General features: G+C 41.3%; 3 protein-coding genes across 4 annotated transcripts; 2 read left to right on the top strand and 1 right to left on the bottom strand.

The window, feature by feature from the left end:
* Nucleotides 1-961: 961 nt before the first annotated feature.
* LOC133839662 (protein FAM114A2) lies at nt 962-2,837 on the top strand. The gene is made up of 3 exons (XM_062271298.1): nt 962-1,964; nt 2,138-2,286; nt 2,345-2,837. The coding sequence occupies exons 1-3, from the start codon at nt 1,068-1,070 to the stop codon at nt 2,739-2,741; spliced, it is 1,443 nt and encodes a 480-aa protein (XP_062127282.1). The 5' UTR covers nt 962-1,067; the 3' UTR covers nt 2,742-2,837.
* A 77-nt stretch (nt 2,838-2,914) lies between these two features.
* On the bottom strand, nt 2,915-5,334 carry LOC133839661 (parafibromin). Its single transcript, XM_062271296.1, is given in 7 exon segments — nt 2,915-3,165; nt 3,233-3,374; nt 3,431-3,593; nt 3,653-4,810; nt 4,812-4,818; nt 4,893-5,091; nt 5,190-5,334. Coding segments are annotated over 6 exon segments (1,638 nt in total). The 5' UTR covers nt 5,024-5,091; nt 5,190-5,334; the 3' UTR covers nt 2,915-3,128.
* A 180-nt stretch (nt 5,335-5,514) lies between these two features.
* Nucleotides 5,515-24,427, top strand: LOC133839660 (protein neuralized). Of its 2 annotated transcripts, none has more exons than XM_062271295.1 (3): nt 5,515-5,814; nt 21,161-22,947; nt 23,017-24,427. In XM_062271295.1, exons 1-3 carry the CDS (start codon nt 5,790-5,792, stop codon nt 23,266-23,268), a joined length of 2,064 nt encoding a protein of 687 aa, XP_062127279.1. In that variant the 5' UTR covers nt 5,515-5,789; the 3' UTR covers nt 23,269-24,427. The 2 variants fall into 2 exon arrangements, with proteins under 2 accessions (XP_062127279.1, XP_062127278.1); XM_062271294.1 differs by lacking the exon at nt 5,515-5,814 and adding an exon at nt 11,823-12,304.
* Nucleotides 24,428-24,750: the final 323 nt, after the last annotated feature.

Here is a 24,750-nt window from a genome sequence, read left to right as displayed (position 1 = left end):
TTTTTTTTTTCCACATTCTACTTGCATACATATATTTTCAATTCAAACAAATTAGAAAACAATTGCTATCTCGTTTGCACACACGCACACGAACACGCACACTCTAGTATGAAGACAGGTCCATAACAAAAATGAAGATTTGCATAGAAAACATTTGCACAAGGCAGACACAAAGCAACGAGGGCAGAACAACACGCACACAAGCATCATCAACACACGCACACACAAACACACATAAGTGCCTATGTCTGTATGAGTGTACACATGCATATGCTATTCTAATGCCTAAATATTTCACAAACTAATATCAATTCAATTTGTATGCATTGGGCATCAAATTGTCTCTCTTTCTCTGTGTGTGTGTGTGTAGATAGGTGTGTGGGTGAAAATGCCAAGGCATCGAAGTGGAAGCCCAACTAGAGCATTCCGACGCACAGGTGACACAAGTTTCTCCAATAATTTATGTATTTCTAATAACAGCAACAGTCGTCCTACCTTGAAACTGCTGTTCGTCTTGTTGTTGTTGTGGGTGTTGCTGCTCTAGTTATTTGGTGACAACTCAATTTGGGGTTTGGTCGTCGCAGCCTACAATGTGGCTTGTAATTGCGCCTGGCTAAGTTACATTCGAACATTTCATTAAGGACTGTCAAAATTTAACTCAAATTTACTGAGTCACAAATTTCAAATTTTCGCGCCAGACGTGTTAAAAGCGCAAACAGCTCTGTTAACTTACAGTGGTATTTTATCTAAGCTTGGCACTAATTTTTGCCGCACTTAAGCTTCTCATAATATACTCATGAGTAAATAAACGTAAAACGCAATATTAGTTTTAATGAAATCTTTAAATATTTAAGCTAGTTAGTATCTCATTAAAATCATTATAAATTATCTACAAAATGAGATATGGACAAAAGGAAAAACAAAATAGTTTCAGGGCTGCACAAAATAAAACAGCTGTTGTGTGTACTGTATGTGTATGGGACCACAACAGCTGTGTACGTGAATACATTTTATTTTAGTGTGTTAAAATTGTGTAGCGTGACACGTCACGGACAAAACTCGAAATAATGGCAACAAAACCCGATAAAAAGGATGAAGACGCCAATGATTGGCAGCAGAGCGATGAGGACGATAACTGGGATGACTGGGGAGATGGCGACGACGACGATGAGAAGTTTGTGCATGTGGAGCAACAGCAGCAGCAACCACAACAACAACAGCAGCTAAGCAACAAAAACAACAACGCAAAAGCAACAGAAACCGTGTCGCAAACTGCGGCGCCACCAAAAGCATCTCCACCAGAAACAGCTCCAACGCCATCCTCCTCATCCTCTGGCTGGGGCTTATGGGGCGGCAAATTGAGCTCAGTGCTGAGCACGGCCAGCGAGGGATTGGGCAACATAACGACACATGTGAATCAGGGCCTGAATCAAATTATTGGCGTGCCAGATCCCGAGGAAATGGCACGCATCAATGCAGCGGAGGAGGCAGCTAAGCCAGCTTCAACGCCGACAGAAGAGCAGCATACGAGCGATGGAGGAGAAGAACAAAAACAGGATGCAGCTGCGCCAGCATTTAATTTGGGCATTGTGACCACATTGGGCACCAAAGTGCTCAACACTGGGCTCGATACGCTGGAGGGGATTGGCAAGAAGACGATGACTATACTGCAGGACAATGATCCTAAGCTGATGAACAAACGCAAGCTGCTTGGCCTCGAGGCCAACAAACCCAACCTGAGCGCTGTGCTGCTTGAGGCCAAAAAGGATGCGGATCAAATGGAACAATCGCTGCAGCAGCTGCAGTTGGAGAAGCGCAAGGCGCAGTTGCGTTTCGATGTCCTCTTCGAGAACTATTGTGGCCTGGTGCACTACGAAGCCCTCGAAATTCTGTCCAAGGAATCACGTCTCAAGCTGGACACGCTGCTCGATGCGGTCAGTGGCAATGCTTTGAGCGAATTGCAGGTGAGAAGCGTAATAATTTAATGATTCCTTTCGAGTTTAGACATTTTTAGCATTTTTTTTTTCATTCTATTAAACACTTATTTTTATTATTTTCGACTTTCATAATTTTTTTGATTTGACGATATTTTCTTGACTTTCGTAATTTGATCAATTTTAATTGAATTCCTTCTCAGGAAACTATCAGCGAGGTGCAGGAGCTTCTGGAGCTAGAGGACTTGGAATGCGATAGCGAGGGCGACTACGAAGCTGTTGAGCTAAACGAGCGTCTTTTGGCCACAATTGCCGATGCGGACATTGGCATTAAATTCGACGATGTAGCTAGGTGAGAGCTAAATATATAAATCAATAAAAAATTGCCACTAATTTGACACTTTTTCCAGCCACTGGACACAGTGTCTAAGTTGGCTAAACTCAATCGAAGCCATTGAAGCGGACCTCGAAGTGTCCTACGAAAAGAGCATTAATGCGTTGAGTGAAGCCTGCGCCTTGGAAATGTGCAAACTGCACAAAATTGCCGAATTGCTGCTGGTGAAGCAGCATCATAGCACAGCTAACGAAGTCGATGGCATTGTGCAGCTCAGCAAGCAATTCAACGCACATCTTCAGGGTCTAACCCAACGCTATGCAGCGCTGTTGAGCAGCAAGAAGTCTGCTGATCAGGAAGAGGAATGCAAGAAACAAGTCAACACACTCTTCGCCGAAATGTTGTCGGGTGTTAAATACATCGAACAGGCCTACAAACTCTTTACGCCTATTTTGCAAATGGGCGCAGTTTAGCAGCAGATTACATATACATATATTAGTTTTATCCTTATTATATATCCGTGTATTTATCTGGCTTGTATAAATATATGAAATGAATTCTTTGCGATATTTGAAATGTGATACACAAGAAAAAGAAAGTAAACCATTCCCAGTTAATTACGCGTTCTCACGACACAACTTTTGTCTCGTCTTATAACTTTTGTTGTTGTTTATTATCACTAATTATACAATGTATATCTGCTTAACTCTCTTGTCTCATAGTTTATATTGTACATATTGAACAAACTGTTTAGCTTTGACTTGTGGTTCGTCCGCCCTGCATGATGTTCTAGGATGCCCTCAAACTGTAAACTCTCGGGATATATATATATATAAACAATGCTGATGTGTGCAGCCAACTCAGAACCTCAAATCGGGTTTATACTTCAACATATATCTAGAAGATGGAAAGAGAAACAATTTGTTATTCAACTGTATACGATTTGGTAAAGTGTATTGCTCACTTGTCAAGTGTCTCCCAGAATTTGCTCAGCACAGCGCGATCCAAATGCCGCTTGTTTTGTGACAGACGCAACAGCGTTACCGACCAACGTTCCACATTCGCATCCAGTTTCAGTTCGCTAAAGCACAAATGAAACGCGCAAACTGCCAAAAAGAAAAGGATTTTAATATATAACAACTTCATTGAAATTTAAACTTACTCTTTGAGAATATTTCAACGGGATTTCCATCCCAGGGCCAGCCTTTAAATTGCCACTGTGGACCCATGACAAAAACGGCAACAACTCGCTGCCAATCCTGCTGGGTTAGCTTAATGGGATTGTCCACAACGCGATATGAGACCGTCTGATTATTTCGCTTGCGCTACAAATGCAAATTTCAATTATTAACTTCAACTAAAGTGCAAGTTAATAAATTTTTACCTGTAGCAGCACTTCGCTTTCTCGCTGACACCCGCTTTGCTTCTTTTCCGTCGTCGACATGAAGCGCAACTCTTGCAATATATCCTTGACGTTAAGCATCGTGATAAGGCTTGTATTGGCAGACGGTATGATGATAATAGGCGTGCGCGAAGGTCGCTTCTGTGGTCCATTTGCACCTGATACTTGACGCGCCTGTGCCGCAGGCAGCAGCTCCTTTTGGACAGCCGCCGCTGCAGCGCGTGCTCCTCCAGCTGTGGCTCCCGTAACCCCAGCACCATGTGGCATATTCGCCTGTGCCTTGCGCTGGGCCAACGAACCCTCAGTCACCGATTTGAGGGACATGCCGTGATACGTACCAAGCGTATCAATTTTGAAGCCCTCGGTCTCCTCTTTCTGGCGATTGAAACGCTCCTGATCGTAACGATTGTACTGCGACAACTGTGGCTGCGGTTTTGCAATGCGTTGCGGTTCCGGCATCTTGATGGGATTGGGCACCAGCGGCCTTTGGCGTCCCTCCTCGCGCGCCTTTATGCCCTGTAGCATGGCGAAGATGTTCTTCGCAAAGATTTTGCCGGTACTTTGCAGCACCGAGGTGCGTGTGCGCCACTGGCGCTCGCGACTAATAATATCCTTGGTGGAGTCCACATCGTAGTCAAGAATGGCACGCAAATCGGTGCCCATGGCTTCCTCATTGTCGGTGCGCTTGATTGTGGTACGTTTGTTGGCCAAACGTTTCGCTTTGATGGCCGCAATCTTCTCTACCGACATCGTCTCGGACAGTGACTTGATGTTGTCCATGTTGACAGCCGTCTCTTTTTGATTCACATCCCAACGTGCCGCTAGTTGTTCGCGCACCTTCTGCACCTGTGTCTCCTCGAAGCGTGCCTTTTTGGCCGCCGTCTCTCCACTTGCCGCATCTCCGTCCGCTGTACGCTTCACTTGTGTTGGAATCTCCAGCGGAGCACTTTTGTCAATGCTGGCGCACGTTGGCGTCTCACCATTGAGATAGGCGAGCAATTCCTTACGATCAGGACGATTGACGGCAGGTATATCCTCGGCAGCACACTGACGCACATACACTGAGTGCTGCAGCATAACATTCTTGAGCAGGTACAGCAGGCACTCCAGCGTGTAGTATTCACGTGGAGCGCCCTTTTTTGCCAGAACTGCAAAAAGTGAATGTATGTTGGCAAATTTAGTTGCAAATCGTTACAACTATATAACCAACAACTGTACTTACCCATATTTGAGATAGTTGGTCTTCACATTTTTCGGCCAGGAGAATTCGCCGAATATAATTTGATTATCACGCTCGATGATCTCCTTTTTGTTTATATTGTATTGCCGCAAAAGACTTAGTGGATCCGCCATTTTTGCGTTGCGTTTGTTTTACGGCCCACGCGTTGTTATCCTTGAATAGTTTGGCCCGCTGGTGTACACTGCGTGATTTTAACAATATGTTTAGCAACTTGAAACCACTTATAAACTATAAAATACGAGTCGAAATCAGCTTATGCGCATATTTTTCTTTTCTCACATCGCGTATTATGTTTGCCGCTTCTTCTTACACCACGAAGCTGTCAGGCAAAAGTACTCGATGCCTGCCGCGCGTTACCAGACTACACAATATGGATATCGTTATCGATGTCCTTGTTATCTGTGTAGTATCGAATTGGCCCAGTGTTACCATTTATTACACAAAGACTGAACTGTTTGTTTTGAAAATCTACAGATACAATTGTCAATGAATTTGTTTCTACTTTAATTATTTTTACATTAAACTTTTTCACGAAATGCTTATTTTTTTTGTAAATAGGTGTAACCGTTTTAGTATTTTCTAGGCATAAAATAGTCCATTGTGAAGTGCAACTCGCGGTCACGCTGCTGCCGGCAGTCAACTAAATAAGAAATGTGGACATAAATGAAAAAACAACAAACAACAACAAGAGGTGGAGCTTGGCAATGTTTTAATATTCATACAAAATGTGCCACATTACACCTGCATATATTGTCAATTTAAATATTTGGAAATCGAGTGTCTTTTGGGGTGCGAGAGAAGGAATCTAATATTGATGGTGAAAGTGAATAATAAGTATGCCAAATAATCGAAAATAAGTGTATTAAATAAAGCTCCACCATGGGTCAGTCGGCGGGTAAAATCGGTAAGTTAAAGTCTAAAAATCAAAAGAACAATTTTCTTTGTTCGTTTTAAATTTACGCAGTGGGGATTGGTCATTTGTTAGCCTTCTATCGGCGATCAGCGATCAAATGATTATGCTTCAACTGGCCCACCAAGCAGTATTGAATATAAATAAATGAAATGTGCATTATATATGTATGTATGTTTGCATGTGTGTGCCTCTAAGGCACATTTGGCAATATAAAGGCTGCCGCATTCCAATAAGGTTTGTGACCTTCCCCCGACACGCGTATTGAATCAGCTGTTTGCGTTAGAGATGTCCGGGATGGCCGTATTTTCGAATGCCAAATATACCAATTTTCAAATACCATGTATGTTTTTCCATTTAAGATGTTTCAAAACTTTTGTCTTTAAAAGATTCAGACATTGCATTTTGCTTTTCATATTTTATATAATTAAAAATGTTTTTAAAATGCTTAACAACAATCATGCAGAAAAACTTTTTAAATATACCACAAGAATACAGTATATACTAAATTCAATCCCCCTGGCGGATGAATTTCGAAGCTGCGCCATTACGATAGTTTTGAAAAGTAGTCGAAGGAAAAAGCCGTTACATTTTTAAACAATTTAACAATGAAAGTGTCTGTAAACCAAATAAGCTGTCATTTTAAAAATTCTTATTTGAGTGTTAGGAATTTATGTAAGCAAACTGAATGTTATGGATTTTATCTAATATATATTAATGGTATGAAACAATGAGATTCTTGCAATTACTTAATAGATCATGTGCATCTTTTATCAAAGGAGTGTCCGAATACAATAAAATCAGGCCCCTTTTTATTGTTTTCAATGCAGAGACTTCAAGTGTCACTGTCACATATTATAGTTCAATATTATACTCTTTAAATATAATTTATAGTCCGCATTTTGGAAAATTTAAGTCGACATGAGGTGAAAATTTATGAGGTTAAGAATTATATTTAAATCTTCTAAGTAAAGATTTTCAAAACTTAATGCAGAAAATATGACTTTAGTATATCTTAGATTCTTACCTAACAAGCCCTTCGTTTCTATCCGTATTCAGACAATTCTGATCCTTTCAATGAGGACATCAAACCCGTAAGCAGCTTAGATCTTCAGAAAGTCAAATACTGAAGTGCTTGGCAAAGGAGTGGAAAAACTCTCACACAACTATGAAAACAGCTCAAGCATGGGATTTAATCAATAGATGGGCGCGAACTTTGACGTAATCTCTTTGGGTTACAGGTGCTACAAAGAGACTAAGTCCAGTAACCTTTTACCTGTTACAATTTTATAAAGATTCTTAATTTCAATGCAGCTGGAAAACAATAAATTATACAGTTTATAGCAATGATTTCTTATAAAACCGAGGAATCCAAGGAAAAAAGAAGAACTACGAAGGATAATGGAAAACCCAATAAGTGAAAATGCGGAGCACACATTTGGCAGGTCACAGGTAGAAATAACGTACAGCACACTGACCATGACCGAAACAAAGGACCAAGACAAAGGACGAACGCAGCAGGACCAGGACAAGGACAATACCAGTTAACATTCCCTTGCCAAATCCTCGAAACTCAATGCCAGACGCAGTTTTTCCAATATTTACCCATGTTGGCGAGGGGAAAAAACTGCGATCAGTTTTTCAATAACTAACGGGGCATATATCTACTACTAGATACTGTTTGCGATCCCACATATGTTGATTTCATTTGAGTTTTTGGCGGGTATTTCGGAAATGCGCAGGACGCGCATGATATTTGATTAGCGTATGCGGATGTGAAAGGAAGTGGCAGCATGCAAGCCCCGAAAAACGCTAGATTTCGATCGGTTTCACCCTCAACGATCGAACGGCAACAACTGCTGCTCGCAGGTATCCAGGAACCAAAGGATCTCGTCTCTATATATAGACAGACTGTTTCCACACACAAGTAAGTACACACACACACACATAGAGAACTGCCTGCTGGTGTCCTGTCTCAAGTGCTTGCATAATTTCTTTCATTTCTGTTTCTTTCTTAAGTCTTGGGATTAGTTTTTCTATATTTATATACAATCCATACATAGAGACACACACCGTTCAGTTTCCAGTTTGCATATGTCGTTTTCTAATTAAACAAGCCACGAAGAAGAAAGCATTTCATGCACATTTGTTACAGTTTGGTTTTTGTGTTAATTTTATTGATCAGTTCGCATCGATAGCCGAAAGAATTCCAACCTGGAGCAGCTGAAGTCCTCCTGTCCTCCTGTCAATATGTTAACTCAGCTGCCAGCGATAAGAGTATCATATATGAATGTATATTTGAATTTCCACAATGAGTCGTATTTATAAACAATATTTGTCAGTTCTTAAATTCATATAATTAGTTAAATTAAAAGAACCTCATACATAGCATATCTATTGTCATTCACTTATCGCGAACCCCAAACCTTTGCCTATAATAAATATTCAATTAAAATTGATTCTCAGTCTGGCAATTTGTTGATAATTGATTTAATTTAGTCTTCAAACCTGGCCATCATCAAGGTTAAGTCATAAACCATTTCCCACATTCTGATAACGCGACTTGATATCTAGTTAATAGTGATTTGTGGATCGTTTGATATGACGACACCTAATGCTTCTGATAAAATACCTCTGTTATGGCGCATAATTTAACAATTTAATAGGGTGCAGTCGAAAGACTTTTTTGATAAGAAAGTATTATGGAATAAAACTGAATGAATGAAAGAATACAAAAAAACAGCTTATATTTTATAATAATTACATTTTATTAAATTCAGAATATACAAGGTTAAATGTGTATTGAGTGGAACTGGAATTGAATGAAAGCAAAACTCATATTTTATAGTAAATCTGTTGAAATCTGATAAACCAAGAAATTAAAAATATTCGAGAAATAACGTATTTATTCAGGTTTGCATGAATAAATTATAGAAAAACTCATATTTTATTATAACTTAGTTATGTTCCTAAATAATTTGAAATATTTAACTTACTGATTTCCAAATACATATCATTCTTAAAGTCAAGTAAAATATGTTTTAATTGTATTGTTTATTTACTAGAAAAGCAAATTTTCAAATCATTACAAACGTTGCTTCTCAAAAAAAGAGGCTTTCAAAGTTTCCCAAACCTTTTGCAAATAAGAATTAATGAGCTTTTGTATTAAGACAGGATGATCTGATCTGCTGATCATGGGGACACGTGATCTTGTGGCTTTTTGTTGATTGCGTGGACAACTGTTGTCGTTGTCTGAGTCTGAGTCTGAGCCAACCAAGAAGAGGCTCTATGATGAAGGACAATAATTGCTTTGGCCATCGGTATGTCTGTCTTTGCGATGCTTTTGCTCTTGCTTATGGTTGATAGCAGATGCAACTGCCAACCAGCCAGAGGACCAGATCGGAAGGGATCAACTCGACACGAAGACGGACAGACTGAAAAAGCATTTAAATTTTGATATTAAAGTGGAAATGCATATTCAGCATCCTGGCAGCAGGCGCGCGTCCGTCTAAATGTGAGGAAATACAGCTGCTGTCGCTGATCCTGGCGAAAAAAAGAAAGGAACAAAAAAAATACAGAATGTGCAGCAACAACAAATACAAGTAAAAAGGACGTTGGCAAAAACAGGAACCAACGCAGTGTAGTAGATGTAGTGCAAAAACTCGAAACCTACCCCCAGAAAGTAAAGTAAAGTCGCATCTGTGGTTGCATTTATATGACTGAAAGGGTTTTCAGGTTAGTTCGCTGGCTGGGCCCTGGCTTGGACTATTCACTGTTTGTTTGCTTTTTGCCATTTCCAGGTGTAAATTTTTGCTTGTATTTCATTCACTCTTTTGTGCTCATATACATATCGTATATCGACGGGTTCGGGCTCGGGATCGGGATTGTGAAGTTGGGATAGGATTGTGTATTGTGGCAAATAGTTAAACACGTGGCGAACGTGCGCCAGTTGTCTGCTGATAAGACACCGCCATCCCTCCATAAATACTCGATATTTATATACCAGACCTTACTTTACATTCATATTTTGTTTTTGCCAGCTCCTTCTTTAGGGTCTCTGAGGCGCCCCCCAAATGCAGCTGTCGCACTTTTGTCTGCCTGGGGGAGATAATTCTGTCGTCTTTGCGCTTCTGTTTGTCTTGTCTTTGCCATATTTCTTAAATTTTGTTGTATATTTAAATTTAGAATTCGTATGTGGCCCCATTTGCGAAATAAAATCGCTCTCCATAGGAGTTGCCCCGACTCTCCCACGAGCATTGCAAACATCTGCTGGCTGTATAAAGTTCCGTTCCCTTACCTCTCATCTTCTTCAGGCTCGGTTGCCTCGGTCTTTGGCTATTCCATTGCCTTTGCCTGTTCTTCTTCTATTGCCCATTTGTCTTGGCCCTGACAATTGTCATTGGGTTGAAGCGAACCGTTTTGGGTTCAAGGCTCTATTGTCTTCAAATGTCACATAGGCCAAGATCAACATTTTCTATACTCCCTAAGCGTAGCAATCCATGGGCATTTAAATCAATGCCTGTAGCAAATGGTATTGGCCAAGCGTTTAATGAAAATGCCAAGCGAAAATATTTTCTTTGCTTTGACGATGTTGATGATCTTATAACAAAATATTTTCTGATGTCTACTCTGAAGCCTAGCCTATTATGATATAGGGAAGATTTCGTATCAACTTTGGTAATACAGTTGTAGGTATTCCCTATAAATATGTCGGAGTCTGTTCTACCGAAGTCTGAATGATGCAATGTAACATGCACACTCTTAATTACGCAGTGTCAATGTGCCGAAACGCACAAACAACTACGCAAAGCCAAAGTGCACCTACAACTACGCAGCAATGTCCTGAGACGCACGCACAGCTGCGCAGTGACGTCAGTGTGTCGAATCTGCATTACTTACTCCGACATATATATATAATATATTAAAATTTAAAAATTTGAAGTACTGAAAGTGTATGAATAAAAACCAATTCCATGAATCACACACAAATCGAGTGCTTTATCAAATGAATTTATGGTTTATTCCCTAATTGACTTCCACTTCATAAATTACTGTGGCGATAAGAACTCGTAACTAGCGATTTTTACAATGATTCGAATAGAGAATTTGTTTTCATTTTATCATCGGGGATTTTAAGTAAAAAATCCCTTTTCAACTTGTAGAAAGTTGCGAAATTCAGAAGGGCAAAATACTTGTAAAACAGATAAAATCTATGCCGAACTTTATGCCAGCATCATCTATCGTTACATATAGTATTATAGCTAAACTTTCCCCCCAGTTTTCATGTGAGTTGCCTGACGAGTTCATAGCCCAAAGCCATTAAAACAATTTACATAGTTTCCCAGTTAATTTTCGCGTATTAACACTCAACTTCAGCCGGCCCCTTTAAAAAAACCAAAAAGCAAGCTCAAAAAATGTCTTGAACTTTGCTGAACTGTGGCCAAAAGTGCCGCAAAACAGTTAGCAGAGAGAATCTAAGTGCAAAGAGCAGCAGCTTGGTCAAAAAGCAAACCTGGCCTAGAACAGCCGAAAAACGCCAGCAGCAGTTGCCAACAACAATAACAAGAAAAAGCAGCGGTGTTCAAGGTGCACACCATGATCAACAACAACAACTTTGAAAAATTATAAGGGAGGCTCAATGCACGCGAAAAGTGAGCACAAAAGGAAACCATAGTAAATAAGAAACAGCTGCAAGCTGTGCTGCGTTGGTGTTGCCTGCTGGTCTTTCGCTCTCTCCGTCTCTGTAGTCTCTCTCTCCCTCTCGAACATCCTCTCGACCAGAGATGTGAGCTGCACTCACGCGGCGTCAAGCAAGTTAAAATACGAACACAGATAACACGAACACTGACTGCGCGATACGAAAGCGTTTCGTGGCTGTTCGTGTCACGAACTCACCACCACTCAGCTGCTCTGCCTGCTGCTGGCGCTGGGCAAAGTCAGTGAGGGAGCGTTTTTCTTTGCCGTTGCCGCTGCAAAGAAGTTTCAGTTATAAAATTGACGCTGAAGTGTTTGGTTCGCAGCTCGCTCGCTCGTCCGTTCGTTTGTTTGTTCGTTTCGCTTCCCCGTTCGCGTTGTGGGCACCAAAAATAAAACACATTGAAAATAGCCAAAATGTATTAATATCAAACACTTATTTAATGCCAACATTTGTTTGTTTGCAACGTTTTTAAGTTACGCTCTCGGTAAGGCGTGTGTGTGTTAAATTTGTTCGTCCGTTAAATTTGAAATTGCACAAGTGTTAGAAAACGTATCATGGGTCTATCGGATATACCAGCCAACTACATGCAACAACAGCCCAGCCAAATGCTGCAGCATCATCTACAGCAGCAGCAACATCATCACAATGCTGCCGCCGCGGCAGCTGCAGCAGCGGCTCATGTTCTGGCCATGGAGAATAATGAGCTGATGATGAGTCCCAAGGACAAAATGTCCAGCAAAAAGAAAATGCATTTGCTGAAAAAGATCAAGAAACGCTTTGGACTCGGTTAGTACAACAAACAATCAAACAACAATTTCCCAGCCCCTAAATTACAGCGTGCGAAAATTCAACTTGAACTACATAAATAATTCATGTAAAAAAAAACACAAAAAAGCTACTTGAATTAATTTTGCATTTCTTGAAAGCAATTCCCACATATTATTAACATACGCTCGAACCACCGTTTTTCATTCATTCTCAGTTGGCTTAATTAATGCGGCGAAGATAAATAAATACATTAAAGCGTTAAACAACAACAATAACAATAGCAACAGCTGCGACTTTATGAATACATTAGCGTTTTGCTGACTACAAATGAAAGATCAGCCGTAAATACGCAACAAAAAAACCACTTGAGATTGTTTAAACAAAAAGTGTGTGTGTTTTTGTTTGTTGGGCGAGGTTAAAATGATTTCAACTTGGCTGGAAAGCAATAGAGGGATTTGCAAACGTAATATGCCAATCAAACATTTCTTCCAACAAATGAAATCAGAAATAAAGCAAGTCAACAACCCTTTAATATGTTGTAAAAATGCTGTGAACTTAGAAAACAAAGGTTAATTGCAATTAAACTAAAGATAAAACAACCTCTTTAAAATACTGACAACTCTGGAAGTGGTAGTTATTCCAAATACAAACATTCCAGAGAGACCTTCCAACAGACAAAAGATCACATAAAAAAAAAAGAAATTGTTGAAAAATAATCGCAAGTCGGGAAGCGATAGTTATTTGCAATCCAAACATTCCAGTCAAACATTCTTTCCAGCAGATGTTTTTCAGTAATTCCAACGAATTGACCGGAAGTCGCTGTTGATCTTTTTTGGCTGTGAAAACACCGAGATTACAATTTGCCAAAACATTCATAAGAAACGTACAAATTGACCAAACCAACTTCCAGATATGAGAATGTGTAGTATGTGTTTATTTTCGATGCATACCACAAACAAAACTTCCAACAGAAGACAAGACAAGCGGCGCGATCGAGCGAGCGATTATGTTTATCATAGCGATTACTTTTTGGCTTCGACTCTTTCGCTTTTTTTGGTTTTTGTTTTGATTGCATTCAGCTGGAAAAGCTTCTCTCGCATTCTCGCCCAGAAGGTAAAAACAGAGAGAAAAAATGTACCCAGCCCAAAGCCAAGTCAAGTCAATGACGCATACATTACTCCGCATGGCTTGATCGCACTGTAGCCCCTCCTCCTCTTGCTGCGCCCCCGCAACAGTCCCGCCAAGTCTAGCCAAATGCCCCATTCAGCAGTTGATGTTGTTCACGATGCTGTTGTTGTTGTTGTTTGGATTTGTACGCGAAGCGCCGTTGCCGCCGTCGGCAAAGCAAAGCAAAGAAGAGAATAACAACAAAAAAAGTAGGCAGAAGACAAGCTTGAAAAGTCACGTCTATTGGAGTGAAAGAGAGACAGAGCGAGACAGGGAGTCTAACTGAAGTTGTTGTGTGCACTGTGCTTTGGGCTTCACCTTCCAATGGCCATTCTCCTTCCAATCCCCGCTCTTGCCATCACTAACCATACCATTCCCAATTCCATTCCATTTGACTTTGTACGTGCGGCATTTGTGCTGCGTATCGGTAATCAATGAAATTACATTGTTTTTGTTATTGTTGCAGTTGCCTGGAATCAGCTGCTTTAGCTTTTGTTTTTTCTCTATTACATTTCGAGTTGTTGTTGTTGTTGTTGTGACGTCGTCTTCCTCTTCTTCGTCTTCGCCTGCTGGCATGCAGACATTGCTTTGGCTTTGGCTAAAGTTTATCTGCTTTTACTTGAGCGCTTCTCACGGTTTACTTTTGGTGAAGACGACGCTGCCAACTTCTCTCAAATTTCAAATGCATTGTGCGGGCTTCACAGTTGAGCTCAGTTTTGTGGACTCTTTCGATTGTTGTTACGCGCGGGCAAATATTTGCTCAGTGCAAATAAGCGACACAAACAGAGCTTCACAACACTCCCCCACTGCACACACATACACTTGCATCATGAGTTCTTGTATGTGTGCGTGTGCGATAAACGAAACCGCACAACTTTCTGTTGATGGTTCGTTTTATTCGTTCATTCGCTCGTTTATAGTTTGCCTATGAGCTCATGAGAGCGAGCGAATATGCGTCATCCTTGAGAGCTTTCAGTCAAAGTATTCTATAGTATAGTATATATAGATATTTGTATATACACAATTGTTATTTCTAATTGTGGTCAAGCTGATAGCGTTACTTAGTTAGTCTTTCTTTTTCCTTTCCTTTGATAAGTGTCTAGGGCACAAATATCAAAAGCTAGTTAAACTGCTTTCTGCGTCTAACTTTTCGACCGCATCTCGAACACTCGATCATTCAGATGCGACATGCGATATCTATTTTATCATAGTTTATCATAACGACCTACATTTTGTTACATGTTTTTTTTCTCGTTTCCCTGTTTATCAGTTAATGAACCAGCTGAGCACGTGTAGAAAAAAACGAAAAATAATATTAATAGTTTGCCAAGCGAATAGATAATACTCGTTGCACTGTTGCACCCCATAGTTGGGAGATAAAATAGTTTTGTGCGCCTTGCTGCGACTTGGGTGTCGCAAGAACAGCTGTAAAACAAAGGCAGGTAGCAACAGGTAAGACAAGGCTTAGATGCGGGTCAAGACAGCTGCCTTTGGGCAAAGATACTCGGCAATTAAGCAACTCTCTGGTATTCGAAGGCATCTCGGGCCAATTATATACGCCCAGAGTCAGAGAGCCGATAAATTGTTTCTACTACCTACGGGTCTACAACAAAATACATATGTATGTACATAACACAAGAATAAACCAAGTCCCAAAAAAAGAATCAGAACAAACTTCAGCTGTTCATCGATCGGGTTTCTTGTTCTTGTTTCACAGTCTTCTGGAGGTCGGCATTTAAATAAAGCTTAGCTATACATTTAACACATATGCACCTATATATCTTTTATGGGCTAAACTAGATTTTTTGTGTATTATTTTTGCGTATGCCGCAAAAGCGACGAAATTTTGACGCAGCTGTGCGTTTAAATTATGCAAAAAAAGAATGTCAAACGCTTGTCCAAAAATATATGCAAAGTTTTACAAGCTCGTTGGACTCTATTCATTATTTGAACGATATTAATTTGGACTTCAAATGGAATGCGAAAATGAGAAGGAAAAAAAGATTTGGAGAGCAGCTTCTAACAAGAGGGGAAACAATTTCGTAGCAATAAATACGCGATAAAACAATAAAACATGCCACTTGAATTATCGACTTAAATGCATTGTAATAATGTTATAATGATGTGTAAGCTCTTCAGCTTGTTTTCCTCCCTCAGCCCACTCGTCTATTATACACGTGCTTCTTCTTCATAAGTGCAATTCAACTCAAGCAGCAAGCCGCTCAACGCTCGAGTGATTTAATTACACAAAGCCGCCATGAACAAGAAGTAGATGAAAAGCAAAATGAGGAGCAGAAGGTGGAAGGTGGAAGGGGAGCCAAAGATGTGCAGTCAAGTGCGCCGACTTCTCTCGCTGCTCTTATGTGTGTGAGGAAATGCAATACATACACAATAGTTTATGCAGCTGTATTGTTGTAACTCTTCTCACTAGCCCTTTTAATATAGCAACAATTGCAACGCTTCGATAAACACACGCACACAACAATAACGGAAGAAAGCCAAGTCGCCATCTTATCTTTATTTATAAGTGTATGATGCTATATGTATATATACAATATGCTACATCAAAATAGGTTTATGTTTATGTACCTTAGGCTGCCGTTCGCTATTTTGAGGCCTCTTCGCTTCTCTTGGCTGGGGTCGCATGCTTCAGCGCGCATATGGGCCTCCCTCTCTCTCAACACTCCTACATCGCGAGTGATGGGAAGCGAGATGGCGGAGGAGGTGGGGGTGTCGTAAACAACGATGGAACTTGTAAAAAATAACCATGTAAATTTGATTTGGCCACCCTAGCGTCAGCTAATTATATGAGCTCTACACAATTTGTGCGTTTGACGGGAAAAGCTGAAAATTGATAGATGAGCAGGGAAATATTATGACTTTAAGAGTCATTGAACCTCCGCGCTAAAGGTGCGATCAATAATTATTAGGCGAGAGCTTCAAGGGCTGCCACCCTAACTAACTGTACAGTGCTGTTACTTAACAGTGACTCATACTCGTTGTATGTAATGCATCCCTGGCAATGTCATCAGATTACGCTTAATCGCATGAAAAGTGCAATGTACGAAAGTAGCAGTAGCAGCAGCAACTATGAACAGTCATAGTCGACAACTACAACATTCAATATATTTGACCTCTCGCCGGCCCTCGATGATAGTCGGCCGTTTGTTTGTTGTGCAATTATTTCTCTCGTTTGTCAGTATTTTATTTGCGCATTTCTTTCGCTGCCATCATTTCTGTTATTGTCGTTGTGCTTTTACTCGTTTAGCTAACTGCTTCTAAAGTTGGATTGTCAAAGTGTTGGACAGCGTGAGAGTGAGGTTGCATATGCATGTATATATGTATGTATTTGAGTAATTGGTTGATGCTTTTGCGGTTTCCGCTGCTGCTGAGCGGAAGCGGTTTTGCATGCATTGAAAGTAAGTAGAAGAACAGCAACAAGTTGCGGAGTTCAGTCAGCCTTGTGCTGCCCTCTCGCTCACTCACATGCACTTTTCATAGAAAGTTTAACAATTTTAAGGTTGACGTCAGCTTCTTGCCTACGCATCGTACCGGTTTGAGGTTATAGGTCACGTGCCGCTTTAGCAATACGTTATTGTTGCCCACGTGCAACACGACGAGTGTTGTTTGAACCGAACGTGTGGCAACAATTAAAGCGAAGGCCTCTTAATTATGCCGGAAATGCTTGATAATTAAAAAAATGGTGGGGGAGAGAAAAAAGACAGCGCGTGTGCATAGATCGATTACAACGTGTATCAATTGGTCGGCCCACGTTGCCACTGCGGTCAAAAATTGACAGTTGAGTTGAGTGGGTGCATCGATCTCTCTCCTTCTCACTCGGTCACTTACTAACATGCGCTTGAGCTTTCGATTAGCTTCGTAAGCTTAGGCTTTAAGTTTGAGGCTTGTCCAAAGCAAAAATCAAAAGCCCACATATTAACTCTCATTTTAGTCACCAGCGGCAACCTACACACAATTTATTAGTGGGAAATTAGTTAGTTGACATACTATGACAACAACAACAACAACAACGACGACACAAGAGAGGCGTGGGCCGTGGGGCATAACTCAATTTGTGGGCAGACTTGTCTGGCGTTGCCACTTGTCACAAAACGATTCTCACACCCATAAAGCGAGAAAGACACTTGCACAATGCAACTCACTCGTATGTTAAATTCTTGGGAACGTGACAATCAAGCGTTAATCAATGCTAATTAATTGCCCACAATGGCGCCAATTAACCTGTAATAAATATGCGTAATAGCTGAAAATTGTGACAAAGCAAAAAAGCCTTGAATATTGAACTACATATATATATTGTAAACATTTCAACTCTCTTTTAAGGAAGCTTTTCTTTCTTCTCACTTTTATGACATCTTTTCCTTGATTTCCGTTGCTTTTAACATTTGACATGCCATTAAAAATGTCCCAAATTATTCCCAACGATCAGTTTACGCTCTTCGCTTTATGTGAACTGAACGTTAGCCCAGTTAACAATGGACCAAATGACCAATTTCGATAGCTTCTTCGGACATTTTTATGACACCTGCATGATTTTCACATCTTCTCCACTTGCATCGTTTTTTATTTGGTTTTGTTTGCCACCCGCAACTGATGCAGCTGCCTCATCGTTGTCGTTGTTGTTATTGCTGCAGTTGCAATTGCAATTATTGTTGCTTGTTACAGGTTTTTGTGTTGTTGTTTTTTGCCATCCACTTTATATAGTATAACTCACTGTATATATACAAATTTGGAGTCGTGGGAATAATGTTGTTGTTGCATTTGATTTTTTTTGCTCACGGCCAGCGTGGGAAATGTTTGCTTGCCGCACAGACGCGTCTTTGCAACAAAACGGTAAATCAGGTTTTTCCTTCAGCCCCAAAAAAAAAAAAACCAAAAAAAATCTACGAAAATTTGCCTGCTGATCGTTTGGCAGATCGTTGCTCGTTTGGCGGTTCGCTTCGGCCCTCAATGCGGGACACGTTTGTCGATGATGTTCGTGTTGATGTTGCTGCTTGTCGGCGAAACTCCAAAAAGCGTGAACTCCAATTTTACAGTCCAAAACTTATGTGCAACTGCAAACGCAACATGTAGTTTGGGCCAATTTGCGTCTTAACAATGATAATAACCGATCTTCGAAGCGGACAAGCTAATTGAAATTAAGCGAAATTTGTTAATAAAATTTGAGATGTTTCTTCTTCATGGAAAAAAAGATAAATATATCTTATAACTTCACTATTTTTAATGTCAACAAATCCCAATCAATTTACTATAAATTAAATTAGTTTGCAGTTCTCCTCAATTTGCTTTCTCTATGCACTTATCAACGATCATTTCTCAACCCTCCTTGAAATTACAACTCTCCCCCATTGGAGCTCATTAGATGAGTTAACCCTGCTGCTATTGGCCAGGCTAATTAATTGTGGCTGTGCTTGTCAACAGCTAATTGAAATGATGGTCGCGTCGCGCGTTAACCGTTTGATTTAAGCGTTGGGAAAGAAAACAAAACACGCGCATGATATTACGAGTATTTCATTCATGTCGAAGTCGATGCCGATGGCGATGTCTTTTGTAATTCATTGACAACGTCGTCTGGACTATTGAGGTCTGCGTCTCTGTCTCTGTCTGCGTCTGGGGCAAAAAGTAGGCGTCGCCAGTCGCAGTCAGGCGACAACATCCTGCAGCTAATAAGCCCAATACACGTACAACACAACACAGCAGCAGCAGATGGAGAGGAGGAGGAGAAGGAAAAGTGGAGCCGCGAAAAACGTGATTTCCGACTTCCTCGTTCCTCGTTCGTTGCGGGGCATTTCATAAATATTGATGGCTCCGCTTGATGTTGGCATTCTACAGGCCACAATATGTATTTGAGTTTGAGTTGACCATCTTCTCGCTCTTTGTCGCTTTCTTGCCTGATCTCTAATGGGAGCTACCGGAAGCAGAGCTGCTGCTTCTCCTGTCGCTGCTCCGCTTCCTTTTTGGGAAGACTCGCAGACTTCCTGGATGGGCCGGAAGCGCACTTAGCATATGAGTTTGATTTTGCTTCTTGAATTGCAATCGCACAGAGATTTTCTTATGCAGACCTCTCTTCTTACACTTCTTTCGGTTGTCTGGCTATGCTATCTCCTTATATCACTGGGGCATTGAACGCATTGAATTTCAACCCCTAAGCCAAGCCTGAGTCTCGAGTCTCGAGTCTTTGCAGTGCTAAAGATACTTTTGTGCCTCGACCTCGTCCCTTTTTCTTGTAACGTCATCTATGTATCTCGGTTCCAAATTTTCTTTTTCGAAATTTAAACATCTGCCGCTTTTTTTTTGTGCTGTGTTTTGTTTGCCTTCCCTTTGCTATACATATTGTTTCGCTTGCAACAACCCCTGTTGATCGGCGTTGCAACAACCCTCGCTTAGTTTTGTTTTAAGGGTTGTTTTACCTGTCGCTGCTCTTGTTCTCTCTCTTTCTCTTTCGCTGCGCAGCTGCCTCAAAAAAGCAAAAGCAACGCCTCGCAAGAGGCAAAGGCAGCTGCCACATGCTGCATGCCGCATGCCGCCTGACCAAATAATGAGCAGAGACCGATCTTAAAGACGTTGCGACCGCCTGTTGCGAGACGCCTGCCACGCGCCGCATATCAACATGGTAATCAACCTTGTCTGTCTGTCTGTCTGTCCTCTGTGTCTTATTCGTCCTGCTGTCGCAAGTTTTCTGTTTGATCGTCTGCCACATTTTGCAACTGTTGGCATGCCGCCTCAGTCTTCGATCTTCACATCTCAACATTCTCCATATGCCCCGGAAAAAACAAAAAACTGAGAAAAAACCTGTCGCCAGATCGTAATTATAATCGAAGGAAGCCACCTCAAAAGTAATTGTTGGACAGCTGCTACTATTTTATAGGGGCTGCGAACGCTCAAGGTGCAATAATCATTATAATAAAAACATTCAACTTATTCGATTTCCCATTTAAATAAATGCAAACTTCTTGCTGGCATTCCGTAGAAAGAAAGAAACTGAAAAAAAAACAACTGTTGAATAGCTAGAGTTACACATGGTTGAGTCAAGCCATCGCTCTTTAAGCAGGTAGAGAAATCCAAGACTCCGCCTAACCATGTGCTAGATCTCAAATTACAACAGAAGCCCCAGCCCAAGTCCCCGACCCAAGTCCATTAACCCCCCAAAAAAAAAAACCCTATTTGAACAGCACGTGACTTTGATGCGCAGATTATTGAACTCTTCCAAAGATTTTTGATGTGAGGAATTGATTCAAAGGCGTTCGATATGCTTGAAAAAATGTATTACAGCTGTTGGTCACTTAATTCCTGGAACAATTCAAGTGCTAAGGACAAAGTTCCAAGGAAAGCAGAGAGTTTAAAAGAAATGCGAGCAAGCGCTTAAGGGAGAGTTTACGGGAAAGGGAGAAAGCAAAGAATGATGAGCTAAAGTAATATTTGAGGTTATGCTAAGTGCTTAAGGAACTTTTAGACAAAGCTTTAAAAGCAATGGTAGCTTAATCTTGATTTAAAGAACTTTTAAGTGTAACTTAGCTAATTCTTTTATATTGTTTTCTTATCTTCTTTCGTATTACTATTGAATGTTGCTTTCCCCTTAGCTCGGCAATCAGTTCTCCAATGAAGCTCTATAATCGTAGCTTTATGTTGATGTGAAATAAATCATAGAATACCATTTACTAAGTTCAATCTCTTCTTCAATTGCAGTTCGCCGCTCGCCCTCCTCCTGCCCGGGTCCCAACAATCTGCCGCCTCTGCAATTCCATCAGGTGCATGGCGACAACATCCGGATCTCGAGGGATGGCACGCTGGCACGTCGCTTCGAGAGCTTCTGTCGGGCCATCACATTCTCAGCTCGTCCGGTGCGGATCAATGAGCGCATCTGCGTGAAGTTCGCGGAGATCTCGAACAATTGGAATGGCGGCATACGCTTCGGTTTCACCAGCAACGATCCCGCAACGCTGGAGGGTGCACTGCCCAAATATGCCTGCCCCGATCTGACGAATCGTCCCGGCTTCTGGGCCAAGGCGCTGCACGAACAGTACTGCGAGAAGGACAACATTTTGTACTACTTTGTGAACAGTGCTGGCGATGTCATCTATGGCATCAACAACGAGGAGAAGGGCGTCATTCTCTCAGGCATCGATACGCGTGCTCTGCTCTGGACTGTGATCGACATCTATGGCAATTGCACCGGCATCGAGTTTCTCGACTCACGCATTTACATGTACCAACAGCAGCAGCAACAGTTGCCCGCTCCTCAGCAGCAGCAGTTGGCATTGCAGCAGATGCCATTGCAACAGTTGCCTCCCCAGCAGCAGCAACAACAGCAGCAGCATCTGCCACAGCAACCACTGTCGGCTCATCATCCGCTGCAGCAATCGCGTCGCTCGCTGCCCGGTGGTGTTGTTGTCGACCACGAGCTGGAGCGTCATGTGATGCCATCACTGCAGTCGCTGCACTTGGCGGGCACAGCAGCCGGAGCAGGCGCAGCGGGAATTGCCGAGCATGATCTGGCTAACGGTTTACCGCCTTTGCGCTACAATGCCAATGGCCGCCTCATCCCCGTGCCCTTCCACATTACCAAGGGACGCAATGTGCGTCTGTCGCACGATCGCTTTGTGGCCTCGCGCACCGAGTCGGACTTCTGCCAGGGTTACGTGTTCACGGCGCGTCCCATTCGCATTGGCGAGAAGCTGATTGTCCAGGTGCTGAAGACGGAACAGATGTATGTGGGCGCCTTGGCGCTGGGTTTGACGTCATGCAATCCGGCTGTGCTGCAGCCGAATGATTTGCCCAACGATTCGGACTTTCTGCTCGATCGCCCGGAGTATTGGGTGGTCAGCAAGGATATTGCTGCGGCGCCGCAGCGTGGCGACGAGATTGCCTTCTTTGTGGCCCCCAACGGTGAGGTGAGCATCAGCAAGAACAATGGACCCGCTGTCGTTGTGATGCATGTGGATCAATCGCTGCAATTATGGGCATTCCTCGATGTCTATGGCTCGACGCAATCGCTGCGCATGTTCCGCCAGCAATTGCCCAACATGGTCGCCTATCCCTCGCAGCCGCAGATTAACGCTGGCGCCGCAGCAGCTGGCGTTGGAGTTGCTTCAGCAGCTGGTCCGTCCGCAAGTGGTTCACGTATGCTGCCCATGGCCGAGTCGCTGAACAGCTTGAATGCCGCCCAGCTGGGCAAAATGCAGCTGAATGTGACGCAATCGAATGGCACCTTGGCCTCGGCAGCTGGCAACGGCAGCCGCATGATCAGCATGCCCTCCAATGGCGACATCCTGCAGATACAGCCTAATGGCGGCGGCACCGTTCTCGTCGTCAATCTGCCGCCAGCGAGCAGCTCGCATGATCTCAATGGCCAGCTGAATGGCAGGCAGACAAACTCGACGGCCGCAGCGACGGTGACGAGCAGTGGAATCCTGGCAGGAGCCTGTTCCAGCGGCACCTTGATCAGCACCACCAGCAGTCAGCAATACATTGAGGTGAGTCCTGGAATATATACAACTGAAATGCAAGGCAAAAACTAACTCGTAATTCTCTTTTCCTAACAGCCCATTGCACAGAGCACGAGCACGTTGAACGGCAGCAAGTGGAAGGACAGCTTGAGCGATCAGCAGAGCACTGACTCGAGTGCCGAGTGCACCATTTGCTACGAGAATCCCATTGATTCGGTGCTCTACATGTGCGGACACATGTGCATGTGCTACGACTGTGCCATCGAGCAGTGGCGTGGTGTTGGCGGTGGTCAGTGTCCGCTTTGCCGAGCCGTTATCCGCGATGTCATTCGCACCTACACCACATAAATGTGGCAAACCTAAAACCGGGAACAAATCAAAACTCCCACTAACTCGTACTCCCAACTTCGCAATCGAATTAAGCAATGGAATTAACACAGGAGGAGAGAAGAGAAGCGCGCAAAGAAAAACATCACAAGAGTACTCGTAGTATTAGCAACTATGTGTAGTTGAACCTGAAGACAATTAACTGATAGTTGATATCAATATTTTTGCAAAGAAAGAATGAAAGACACACACACAAGAATACACACACAGACACACACTATGACTTGATTTTAAGCATTTAGCTCATAGTAATACTATATAGTATATAGATATATATTTAATTTTTTTGTGATTTTATTGCTAAGTGCTGCGGCGACAAAGCCAAAACAAAAACAAAAGGAAATTATCAACAAATTTTATTCAAAAATATTTGACATTTTTTTGATCAATGCAGTTAATCGAACTTTATGTAGTTAGAAACCAAAGTATTTGTTTAGCTTGTAATTTGCATTTACATTTTTTCATTTTTCAAGAAAGTTGTTGCAATTTTGCTTAGTTTTTCGTTAAAATTATGTCCAAAAAGATTTCAAATGAACTCAATCAACCATTATCATTATTATTATTATTATTGTGAAGATTTTTTATTATATTCTTGATTTTTTTGGCGTATTTAAATCATTTTGGTGCTAAATGTTTTATCCAAAATACACTAATTGAAATTGTTACAAAGATATATGGAAAAATTTTGTTTAAGCTTGCAGCAACTATGTGACTTGCACTATGAATAAAATATGTGAATGCTTGAATGATCAATTATAACTGTAAGCATTGGAATAGAGTTATTTATTAGCATGTAGATAAAACCAAAACTCTGCCGATTCAACTATTCACACCAAACAAAACAAATAACTAATTAATGTATAAGCACAAACAAACAACAAATGGAAATTGTTCAGCTATTTACTTTTGCACCAAAACCAGATAAACATGTATTTAAATATAAGTATCATTTGTAACTATTTAAGTTAATTTCTAGTCAACGAACTACACTGAAGTTTATAGAAAATTTCACTCAAAGCCTAAACTAAACTAAAACCCTAAACAACAACAAAAAAAAAAACAAACGAAAAAAAACAAAACTATAATATAATTAACGCACGCTATGCAATTTTAAAGAAAACGCATTTTACAATATTTAAGAACTAAGTAGTGCACAGTTTTAAACAAAATAGAACAAAAGACTTTGCTTGAAAAACAAATATTGAAAATGGAAATGGAAAACCATCAAAAACACACAAAAGACAACATGCAGTTAGAGAATTGCCAATAATTAATTAACAAACAAATAACACACAACCAGAACAAATAAAAACTTTACCTAAGATTGTATTAAAACACAGACAACTTATTGATGTATAACAAAGGAATGCAATCGCATAATTATTTTTGTTAACGTAAATGGAAGCGAGATATGAAGTCAGAAGAAAACGGACACATACACAA

The sequence above is a fragment of the Drosophila sulfurigaster genome, chromosome 2R, assembly GCF_023558435.1.
Source record: "Drosophila sulfurigaster albostrigata strain 15112-1811.04 chromosome 2R, ASM2355843v2, whole genome shotgun sequence".
NCBI classification, from domain to species: Eukaryota; Metazoa; Arthropoda; class Insecta; order Diptera; family Drosophilidae; genus Drosophila; species Drosophila sulfurigaster.
Note: the sequence above shows the minus strand (reverse complement) of the source record. Positions and strands in the feature narration are given on the sequence as shown.

Coding starts and splice junctions, on each gene's coding strand:
- LOC133839660 (XM_062271294.1), top strand. CDS start 12,073: ATGGGTCTATCGGATATACCAGCCAACTACATGCAACAACAGCCCAGC. Junction 12,305..21,160: donor CAAGAAACGCTTTGGACTCG/GTTAGTACAACA, acceptor CTTCAATTGCAG/TTCGCCGCTCGCCCTCCTCC. Junction 22,948..23,016: donor GCAGTCAGCAATACATTGAG/GTGAGTCCTGGA, acceptor TTTTCCTAACAG/CCCATTGCACAGAGCACGAG.
- LOC133839662 (XM_062271298.1), top strand. CDS start 1,068: ATGGCAACAAAACCCGATAAAAAGGATGAAGACGCCAATGATTGGCAG. Junction 1,965..2,137: donor ATGCTTTGAGCGAATTGCAG/GTGAGAAGCGTA, acceptor ATTCCTTCTCAG/GAAACTATCAGCGAGGTGCA. Junction 2,287..2,344: donor AAATTCGACGATGTAGCTAG/GTGAGAGCTAAA, acceptor CACTTTTTCCAG/CCACTGGACACAGTGTCTAA.